This window comes from Elephantulus edwardii, unplaced genomic scaffold (assembly GCF_000299155.1).
Source record: "Elephantulus edwardii isolate Elephantulus edwardi_28Jun2011 unplaced genomic scaffold, EleEdw1.0 scaffold00217, whole genome shotgun sequence".
NCBI classification, from domain to species: Eukaryota; Metazoa; Chordata; class Mammalia; order Macroscelidea; family Macroscelididae; genus Elephantulus; species Elephantulus edwardii.
Window position 1 is genome coordinate 2049802 of NW_006399967.1, and position 10988 is coordinate 2060789.

The following is a 10988-nucleotide window of genomic DNA, read 5'->3' on the forward strand; positions in this document are numbered from 1 at the left end:
GGCCTGGACACTGCGGTGACTGAGGCCGAGTGGGGGGTGAGGGCGAGAGGAAAAACGACTTGGACACTGGGGTGACTGAGGTAGAATGAGGGTGAGGGCAGAGTGGGGGTGAGGTCAGGAGGCAGGATGGCCTGGACATTGGTGACCGAGGTCAAGTGAGGGTGAGGGCAGGAGGCTGAGTGGTTTGGGGTAACACATGCTGAAATGGGGGCCCGTCCCTGAGAAGATGCTGGATCCCTGGCACAGGTGGGATTCAGTCACAGCCAGTGACAGATGGGGGGCAGGGGTAGAGGTGGCGCAGGGACAGAAGATAACACTGGTGCCCCATCTCTGCATAGAGGTTTGGGGGTAGCACCCCTGAAGTGCCCTGCACAAGGACAGTGCGACGCAGCCCCGTCTGTCAAGAACACCAGGAAGGGTCCCTAGACGCTGCTACACAACCCGAGACAATTCCAGGAGGCTGGCATGGTCTCCTAAGACGGCCTCTGGCTCACCACTCGAGGACCCCACGACCTCCCACTGACCAGCGAGGCCCACTCCCGGAGGGCCTGCAGGAGCTGGTGGCCGGGACCACGTCACACTCACCATTCTCCAAGCTTTTCGGAGGAGATTTGCTTTCTAAGGAGATTGTGGCAATTTTCCTCTCAATTCTATTAAAAAGGAAAGAAAAAAGCCCATGGAACACACTTAGATGCTAAAAGAACCTTACAAACAGTATAGCGTGACCCTCAACCGCACTCATGGGTGTCCGCACACCAGCAGACAGGCACCTGGACAGCCCTGTTCACAAGGACCAGCAGGCAGGACCCTGTCCATCCACATGGTCCACGCAGGCAAGGGGACGTGACCCAGCCTGGCACTGGGACAGGGCGAATCGCAGCGTCACTGTCCTAGTGACATCTGTCAGAAGGTCACACGGAGTCTGGGCCTACAGTCAAGTGTCGGGAGGCAGGGTCAGACGGGGACAGTGGCCCTGTGGTCGTGAGGAGGGCGACAGTGCTGATGGGCCTGAGGGTGATGTCATCAAACAGGTGGGCAGTGGCCCCATGACCGCACTGACGGGCCTGCGGGTGACCTGAGAGAACACGGAGGAGGTGGACGGTGGCCCTGTGACCTTCAGGACGAGGGTAACGACGCTGGGTCTGGGGGTGACTTGGGATGATACATACTTTGAACTGGATGGAAAGTGGCCCCATGGTCACGGGGATGACGACCATGTGTACGGGCCTGGGGGTCACTCGGGAGATGTGATAAAGGAGGTGGACAATGGCATGTGGTCATGAGGACGGGACAATGCTGGCAGGCCTGGAGGTGGCTTGGAGGGACGCTATGGAGACTACGATGACAAGAGCGTGACAAGCCTTTAGCTGAATACCTCACAGCGACCTGGATGGTGAGAAGGGCCTTCTGAAGCTTTGGTGGGAGGTGGACGTCCGTGCCCTGGTCCCACTGGACCATGGTCACCTCCTAAGCACTAACCTGGCACCCGGTGCACTCAGGGATGACGGCTCAGGGGAAGGTCTGGCCCAACACCGACGTGACAGCTGGTTTGCTAAGTGGGACGGAGAAACTAGAACTACACTTGACCAGAGCAGAGCTGGGGCTGCAAGGACTCGAGGCCCTGAGAGCCTTGGGCCACCTGGCACCTCTCTCCTGGGGGTGACTCCACGCTCACCTGGCACTGCTGGGCTCATCCTCCGAGCCCGGCTCCTCGTCCGAGGTCAGAGGGGAGTAGTGGGCCCCGTTGGTCTGGCCCAGCGGCTTCTCCTTCTTAAGCACGGGCGGCTGGTCATGGTCCTGGTAGGGGGCAGGTGAACTCTTCAGGGAGTTCTCGGGGGACGAGATGGCCGTGATTTCTAGGGGCTGGTTAATGTTGTTGACCTGAGGGAGCAAAACCCCCCGAGGAATGGAACCCGAGTCCTTCCCATGGCCCCTCCTGACATGTCCTGCTCGACCTGTACCCAGGACGGCAGCACCTAGCCACTCCCAGGTCCCCATGTAACCCTGCCCTCACTGTGGCTCCGTGGGCCAGCCCGCCATCACCCCGACCCCGTCAGGTGGCTTCTGAGGACCAGCCCCGTCATCCCCATGCCCGCCGACTGTGGGTACCTCCCCAGTACCCTTCTCTCATGTTCCCTCACCATGGAGTTGAGGTTCAGGGGGGACCCCGAGGACTGCGTGAGGAGGCTGGTGACGGAGGGCGGAGCCCGGCGCTTGGGGGACACGCCTGAGCTCAGGCTAGGGGTGCCCGCTGACGAGCGCTTCCTGCGGCCTCGCTTCCGGCTGTCTTGCCCGTGGCCCTGGCTGCTGTCCCCACGGGCGCTGGTGGTCAGGGGGCTGTGCTTGCTGGAGGGAGATGGCCGGGCCCCGCCGGCGCCGGCTGTGATGGAGAAAACGATCCTACGCTTGGCTTCGTTCTCGGGATCTGAGAAGCCTGTGTCACCGAGCAGGTCCCCCCTGCCGGCACCGTCGGAGAGCAAGCCCTGGGCAGGTGCCCCGAGCCGAGGGCTGGACGAGAGCTGGTGGGCAGGGGAGGCCGGGCCGGAGCCCCGAGCCTGTGCCAGCAGGGAGGGGTGCTGTGGCGTGGAGCTGCGGGAGCCCATGGTGGTGAAGAGGCTGCCCGACCCCGAGGACTCGTCGAAGGTGGCTGGCTCGGCCCCGGCGAGCTGTGCTGGGCTGCCCGTCAACGCCCCGTTGATGGCCAGCAAGCCAGAGTAGGAGAAGCCTGTGAGGGGGGACACTGGTGTCGGGGAGGCCTGGGGCTGCTCACACAACCTCCAAGCTACACTAGCTCTGGAAGGCTCCAGCCCCGGGGCCATGAGAGCGGCCCACCACGACCAGCAGAACCGGGAGGAGACCCCCGAGCTGATGCGGAATAGAGACTCTATGACCACCTGTGCTGACACGGGGACAGAGACACAGGACCTCGCTGTGCCCCTTCCTGACATGGTGATAAAGCATGAAGACCCCACTGTGCCTACACTGCTCACAGGGTGGCAGGTACGCAAAGGACCGTGCCCCACTCCCCACCAGTGTGGACACGGGGTGAGCACACACAGGGGACCCCCTCAGGAAGCACTGATGTGAGGGCTGGTCCACAGGACAACCTCAAAGCCCAGGTACTGAGACTGAGGCATACACACCCAGGACCCCTGACCCCAGTCTTGCTGACATGAGGCAGACAGCGTGGCCCACGTCCATGCACACACAAGGTCACGTCGTCTGTGGCCATCGTGACAGCAGAGGACACCGGGCACCTGAGCTCTTCCACCTGTGCACAGCCCTGAGTCTGCTCGCTGGAGCTGCACCTCCAGGCGGATGGTCCCACCACTCACATGCAAGAGGCCCTGATGGGATGGCCCTTCGCACACAGAGCAGAGCATCAGGACGGTCAAGGTCACCAACACATACAGCAGGGACCCGCCCCCCCCAAAGCACGCTGCGGGGATGCAGCCCTGTGGTGGTACCTGCGGGGGCCACGGCCAGGCCTCTGTTTCCGGCAGCACTGCCCACACCGCTGTGGGGGTTAGCACCGAGGGGTCTGTCCAGGGTGGAGGAGTCTCGGCCCTGGTGCACGGGGCTGGGCGTGCTCCTCTGCGGGGAGGAGGTCATCAGTGGTCTGGGCACAGGACATGGCATGTTCTGGGCCCAGTGAGGGGAGCAGCTTGTGACTGAATCCCCCTACAAGAGAGCCTGAGCGACTGGAAACGGCACACAGCAGTCCCTACAAAGGCCCTTAGAGGGTCTGCTCAAGGCTCACTTAATGCTGGACAAGGGCGGAGCTGCGGTGAGCTTCCAGGGAGGAGAGGGCAGGGGGCTGGCGGGTAGTGTGTGCGCAAGGAGTGCCCGCGGCTCTGCAGGGAATGGCGGCGAGCTCGTGCGTATGCAGGACGGGCTACGAGGGGGCAGGGGAGCGCGGGGGGAGACGGGCTACCAAGAGTGAGGGGTGCAGAAGGGTATGGGGTGGGGTAGAAGTGTACAGGGTGGGGGTGCAGAAGGGTACGGGGTGGGGTGCATAAGGGTATGGGGGTGACGGGCTACCAAGAGACGGGTGTGGAAGGGTGCGGGGTGGGGTGCAGAAGGGTACAGGGTGGGGTAGAAGTGTACAGGGTGGGGGTGCAGAAGGGTACGGAGTGGGGTGCAGAAGGGTGTGGGGGGTGCAGAAGGGTACAGGGTGGGGTAGAATTGTACAGGGTGGGGTGGAGAAGGGTCTGAGGAGGGGGGTGGGCTGTGGTGGGCTGTGTGTGTGCAGAGTTGCGAAGTGTTGGGGGGCAGCGAGGGGTGAAAGGGAGGTGCCCACTGCCACGAGCTGGACGTTCTGGTGTCAGGTTACAGGGGACAGGGCTGTGGAGAGCTGTTCTGATGTGGAAACTCCATCATGCCCACTCCAGGGGAGCAGCGAGGGGGCCTGGCCTGGGCCGCACTCACCACGCGCTCGGCACGGCTGGGCAGCACCACGCTGGCCAGGGGGATGCTGACCGGGAGCTTGTTGGGCTGCACGGTGCTGAGTGGGATGCTCACGGGCAGGCTGGTGATGGTCTCGCTGCCGTACGGGCGCTCCTTCAGGCCCTGCGGGGGCCGTGGTCAGCACGGGCGGGGCCGCCCTCCCGGAGACACCCCAGCAGGGAGCCCCAGACCTGCAGTCCTGCCTCCAGCTCCTTCCCACCCTGTGGAGTCGCTGTGACGGCCTGTCCCCCCGTCCCTCCAGCTGACTGCTCCTTCTGACCCCGTCCCTGTCCCTCCAATTGCCTAGTCTCCCCCACCCTTGTAGCTCAGCTCCTGGACAGAGGTGCCTGTGTCCTCCCTGAAGTCCTAATCGGGGTGTCCCAGGTCCAGGCTTTCCTCCTATAAGCCCACCCCACCATCCCCACCATCCCCAAGACCGGTCAGGGCCTGCTCGCACCTTCTCGCTGCCCTTCTCAGTGGTCATCGGTGAGGCGGCAGGGGACGCGGGCCGTGGGTCCTGTGGGCTCAGCTTGATGCTGCTGGAGATGCCTGGACTCTGACAGCTCAGGCTGTTCTCCTTGGCGTGCTCCCCGCTGCAGGGCGAGGGGCTGGTGAGCGAGAAGAGGTGAGTGAGGTGGTGAGCGAGAGCTGGTCAGCGAGAGGCGGTCAGCGAGAGCCACCCGACACCTGTCCTCCCTCCTGGTTGGTGTGCTCCCCGTGACAGAGGGGGGCCGGTCAGTAAGAGGCACCGCGGCCAGCACTCACCGGGCCTGCAGCTCGCTGGTCACCTTCGCCCCGGCAGGGTCCTGGCTCAAGTGGCGACGCAGCACGATCTTTGCAGGCGAGAGACGTGTGTAATCCGGCAGGGCCAGGCCGGCCAGCTTATCGAGCCGTGGCCGGGCCCCGTGGCTGGGGGTGCAGGGCACCACCTCCTGGTCCAGGGGCGAGGCCAGGTACTGCGGGGTGTTCTGTTTGGACGAGGGCCGGCTGAGCGCACCATACAGCTCACAGCCCGCTGCGTGGCCGTTGATGGACAGCTCAGGGCTCAGGCTGCTCAGCGGGGGCAGGGACAGCTTGGCGCAGTCCAGCTCCAGGTGCAGGCGGCTGGGGTCAGGCTCCGGGTCCCGGCCGGGCGCCCCCTTCCCACGCAGGTGCGCGGCCAGCGCCTCCTCGGCCGGCACGTACGACTTGAGCTGCAGAAGCTCCTGCTGCCTCTGGCTCTTCTCCAGCTCCACGATGCTGATCTGGAGGGGGGACTGAGTCAGGGCTGCTGCTGGCCGGACACCCAGGACACACGCCCGACGGCTGTCCTGCCTCTGCCAGCTCGGAGCAGAGACCGCCACAGGGAGCGGTCACAAGTCAGGCTGTGTGGGCCCCACGTCACACGCCGCTGGTGGGTGGGCACCAGGTCCAAGAGAAGGCCTGACGGGGGAGCTGAAGGGGCACAGCAGCCCCGCGGCCCTGAAGGCCCGGCTGTGGCCCTGACTGGGAGGCTTTCTTCTGTCACGTCAACGAAGGGGGTAAGTGCAGGACAGCACCTAGCCCAACAGCCTTCTGAGCCAGGGAAGAGTTGACACGCTAGCGTCACAAACACCATGTTTGCTCGGCCTGGCCATCTGCCTCCCGATTGTTCCCAGCATGACCACCTGGGGAGTGGTCAGTCCTCGGAGGAAGAGGCCCTGACCAAGGGCACAGACATGGCATGGGTACCCATGCCCACCAAGCTGGGGCGACTGAGTGTGTGCACGTCGCCAGCATGGACGCGGGCCCCTGGCACAGACATAGGATCCTGACACCCTAACAGCTTGGACACAGAACCCCCCTCACCCCTCCAGCACGGACGCAGGCCCCTGGCACAGACATAGGATCCTGACACCCTCACAGCATGGACGCAGGACCCTCTCCACCCCGCCCACACCCTAACAGCATGGAAGCAGGCCCCCCAGCGCAGACACAGGCCCCCTTCCCGCAGCATGGCCGCAAGGCCCTAGCACGGACACAGGCCCACCTGCAGCTCTAGGCAGCGCCTCTGCTTCTCAGAGATCTGGGTCTTGAGGGCCTGCTTCTCCTTGAGCAGCTTCTCCAGCGACAGGGTGGGCCAGTCCAGCTTCAGCTCTTCACAGCGGGCCTTCAGCTGTCGGGTGGGGTGGGTATGTACCAAGTGAGTCCTCTGTCAGGGGACCCCAGCAGGACCTGAGCGCCTGGAGCAGAGAGGCCCTCCTCCCAGAGGCTGAGGAAACTGGGGAGTCCTCGCTGGTCTCTGACAGACGCCCATGTGGCCGAGCACTGCGACCTGCACGAGGTCTCTGGTCAGTGCCCGAGGGGCAGGATGTCTCTAGGCTGCCCTCAGCAAGCATGGCCCACCTCCCAGGGAGGGACAGCCCTGGATGACCCGCCCCAAGCTGAGTTCGCACTCAGCTCGCCCGAGAGCCCCGCAGGGGAGTGGAGTCTGCCAGAACCACCTGCCGGAGTCCAGGGTGGCTGGCCTAGACCCAGAGCCCCCACAAACTATTCTCCAAACTGACCACCCTTTTGTCCCAGCCACACCCTGGGAATATACTGCCCCGCAGGAGGACTGAGTACCCACATCCCCATCCTGAGGACACAGGAGTGCAGGCCCCATGCCTGTCCTGAGGACACTCACATGGAGGCCCTTTCCACACCCTGAGGACAGGTGTGCAGGCCCTGCCCTGGGGAACAAGCCCTCCCTCGCCCTGTGGACATCCCAGCTGCAGGCCCTGCCCTGGGAGATAAGCCCTCCTTCACCCCGCGGACACCCCAGCTGCAGGCCCCGCCCCGCGGACACCCCAGCTGCAGGCCCAGCCCCGCGGACACCCCAGCTGCAGGCCCCGCCCCATGGACACCCCACCCCAGCTGTAGGCCCCGCCCCATGGACACTCCAGCTGTAGGCCCCACCCCGTGGACACCCCAGCTGCAGGCCCCGCCCCGTGGACATCCTAGCTGCAGGCCCTGTCCTGGGAGGTAAGTCCTCCCTCGCCCCGTGGACACCCCAGCTGCAGGCCCAGCCCCGTGGACACCCCAGCTGCAGGCCCAGCCCCGCGGACACACCAGCTGCAGGCCCTGCCCTGGGAGGTAAGCCCTCCTTCACCCCGCGGACACCCCAGCTGCAGGCCCCGCCCCGTGGATACCCCAGCTGCAGGCCCAGCCCCGCGGACACACCAGCTGCAGGCCCTGCCCTGGGAGGTAAGTCCTCCCTCGCCCCGTGGACACCCCAGCTGCAGGCCCCGCCCCGCGGACACCCCAGCTGCAGGCCCCGCCCCGCGGACACACCAGCTGCAGGCTCTGTCCCCGCAGAGCGTCGTTGTCCTTCTCTAGCTGCTCCGTCTGCTCCTTCAGCTGCTGGTTGTGAGCAGAGATCTCCTTCTGGGCTTGGATCAGGTCGTTGTAGGTCAGTGCCTTCACGCCCAGCTGTGACAGAGGGGACCTCAGTGATTATGAGGGCACCCCACAGGAATGCAGGGGCCTCCACAAAGTTGGTATAGGCCTCCCTGAGCCTCCCAGGTGGGGAGATAAGGGAGCAGGACTAGGTGTCAGCAGTCACTGGCCCAGCAGGAGGAGCCTGTGGGGGCACTCTGCCAGGACACCCCAGTTTCTGGGCCAGCCAGCCATGAAAATTCTCATGAAGTTCAGAGACTGGGAAGGGACCCCCTTGAAGAACCCTATCTTGTCCTGCTTCTAGGGAAAGGACACCTTTCATGGACCCCACCTCATCCAACTTCTAGGGGACCCCTTTGAAGGACCCCACCTCATCCAGCTTCTAGAGGAGGGACCCCCTTGAAGGACCCCACCTCATCCAACTTCTAGGGAAGGGACCCCCTTGAAGGACCCCACCTCATCCAACTTCTAGGGAAGGGACCCCCTTGAAGGACCCCACCTCATCCAACTTCTGCTGGAAGAGCCTCCGAATCTCCTCCTTCTGGGCCTGGCAGTGGCTGAAGAGCTGCCGGGCTGCGCCCAGCAACTGGGTGTTCTTCTCCTGTGGACAGATGGACAGCAGTGAGGGTCGTGTCGCCAGTCCACGCCCAGGGACAGAGGGGCACAAGCATGCTGGGTCAAGCTGATGGCAGTGTCCTACCAGGGGCCTGGCCCCAACTGCCCGAGGCCAGTGAATGCCTGAGCAAGCCCGTCCGCCTGGGAGCCGTGGTGGAGACGGTCTCAGTCGCAGCACTCGCCACACTGCTCCACTGCCCGCCAATCAGAGCAGGGAACACGCCACGGGGCCCACAGTCCCTTCACCCCAGAGTGTCCAGAACAACAGGGCCTGAGCACGGAGCCGCGGGACCCAGCGTGACCAGCCCCGGACCCACGAGACGGATGGAGGCCAGCTGACGAGACCAGCCGTGCGTCCTCAGGAGGCAGCCTCACCTTCTCCTGGTCCAGCAGCTGTTGGAGGTTGGCCTTGTACTGTGGGGTCTTGGTGTATGCCAGGAACTGCAGATATTGGATCTTGAAGGACTCTGAGAGGAAAAGCAACCGAGCTGCAGGGGAGCAGAGCTGAGAGCAACGTGCTCTCAGTGAGTAAGACGGGCGCACACCCCCTAGCCCGGGCAGAGCCACCAGCCAACGCGACGAGGGGCGCACACCCCCCAGCCCAGGCAGAGCCACCAGCCAGCGCGACGAGGGGCGCACACCCCCCCAGCCTGGGCAGAGCCACCAGCCAGCGCGACGAGGGGCGCACACCCCCCAGCCTGGGCAGAGCCACCAGCCAGCGCGAGAAGGCCCTGTGGCCTCCTCCAGCGCCGGGAGCTGCCCTCCACGAACCCAGCAGGTGCCCGGCCCGCCCTGTTCAACCCCGCTCTGGCATCTGTCACAAGCACATCTACTCAAACCACCTCAAAACTCAGGGTAAGACAAGATAAAAGGAGGAAGCAGGGAGCAGCGTGCCAGCCGGGGGACCCTCAGGCTTCCTCAAACCCGTGCTCTCAGCCTTGCCCACCACCCGTGTGCCAGAGCGTCCTCCTCATGCCCCCGCCCGTGTCCTCAGGACCGAGGGCATTCTCACACCCGGGTCATCTCCTGTACCCACCTAAGCCCACCCCGTCCACACAGACACACTGTGTCCTCCTCACACCTGGGCAATCTCCCACGTGCACCCAAGTCTAATACTCCACCCACACGGCCCACGGGCACTGTCCTCACACCCGGCGGCCCGCGTCCTAAACCCACATCATCCACACGTTCTGAGAGCATTCTCCTTACACCCGGCTCATCTCCCACGACCACCCTGGTGTCTCCCATGTCCACTGACCCGAGGGCGCCCGCCTCACGCCCAGGTCATCTCCCACGTCCACCTGAGTCCACCCTGTCCGTGTGACCCAAGGGCGCCCCGCCTCACGCCCAGGTCATCGCTCACGTCCACCTGAGTCCACCCTGTCCGCATGGCCCGAGTGAGCCCGCCTCATGCCCAGGTCATCTCCCACGTCCACCTGAGTCCACCCTGTCCGTGTGACCCAAGGGCGCCCCGCCTCACGCCCAGGTCATCTCCCACGTCCACCTGAGTCCACCCTGTCCGCATGGCCCGAGTGCGCCCGCCTCATGCCCAGGTCATCTCCCACGTCCACCTGAGTCCACCCTGTCCGTGTGGCCCGAGGGCGTCCACCCGATCTCTGTTGTGCGAGGTTGTGGGTGAGGAGGCGGGTGGCCTTCCGCGCTCAGCAGCCGGGCGCCAGGCCCACATGCCCACGCTCCCGGGTCGGGGGCACTCACCTAGCAGCTTCTGCAGTGCAGGTGGGGTGGGCGCCGCCAGCAGCGGGCTGGACGCGTGCCGCTGCACGGCCGGAGGTAGCTGGTAGAACGGACTGTGAGGTGACTTGTACGCATCTGTGAGGGGACAGCATGGTGGTCAGCAGGGGGCCCCCCCGGGCCAGCAGCCCCCCTGCCGTCCTCACAGGCACTCTTGGTCTTCTCTGACCCCCGGGCCACGTGGGCACACCAGAACTGCTTCAGTGTCTACCAAAGGGCAGCCCGGCCGCCCTGGGCCCTGCAGGCGTGGGTGGGCTGCCCAGTGCCCCCTGCTAGTTGAGGTCTGGCCGCCCCAGGACGGGGTCCACGCACCCTGAGGCGAGGACGGGGCGGTGGGGGGTGTGGTCTGTGCATGCAGGAGGTCCAGTGCGGTTTGGCTCTTCTTGGCCCTGCGTTCGGGGTTCGCAGCGCTCATCTTCTTGGGGCGTCCGCGCTTGCGGCCGGCCATCTTGCGTCCTTTCTTGTTGAGCTTCTTCTTTCGGGCCTTGGAAGGGGACGGCTTCTTGACGGTGGCGGCCCCGGCCTTGTCGTCCTCTGCACCAGAGTCCTGGCACACGGGGCGGAGGTCAGAGCCTGCCCACCACCCGCCCAGACAGCCCGCAGCAGGGCGTCCAGCACACCCATTATCAGGGCATCTGCAGGTATGGCCACCTTGGACTCAGTCCACTCAGCCCTGGGGTGTCTGCGGGCGTGGCCGCCCTGCTCTCCTGGACGCCCCCTCCCTCCTGGGACAGCCTGGTGCGGGGTGCCCAGCACTCACCACTGGGGTGTCTGCGGGC

The 10988-nt window shown here is 65.0% G+C and overlaps 1 protein-coding gene across 1 annotated transcript in view; it reads right to left on the minus strand.

Annotated features, from left to right (window-relative positions):
• Positions 1–10988, minus strand: part of DOT1L (DOT1-like histone H3K79 methyltransferase) — a 40525-nt gene that overhangs the window by 6670 nt on the left and 22867 nt on the right. The window contains exons 14-26 of the mRNA XM_006897979.1: positions 10522–10756; positions 10174–10287; positions 8833–8924; positions 8342–8443; positions 7738–7875; positions 6455–6580; positions 5212–5690; positions 4904–5039; positions 4429–4569; positions 3468–3594; positions 2142–2725; positions 1676–1881; positions 586–650 (exon numbers count right to left, since the gene is read on the minus strand). Of these exons, the coding sequence (XP_006898041.1) occupies positions 586–650; positions 1676–1881; positions 2142–2725; positions 3468–3594; positions 4429–4569; positions 4904–5039; positions 5212–5690; positions 6455–6580; positions 7738–7875; positions 8342–8443; positions 8833–8924; positions 10174–10287; positions 10522–10756 (2545 nt within the window). The remainder of the gene's footprint in view (positions 1–585; positions 651–1675; positions 1882–2141; positions 2726–3467; positions 3595–4428; positions 4570–4903; positions 5040–5211; positions 5691–6454; positions 6581–7737; positions 7876–8341; positions 8444–8832; positions 8925–10173; positions 10288–10521; positions 10757–10988) is intronic.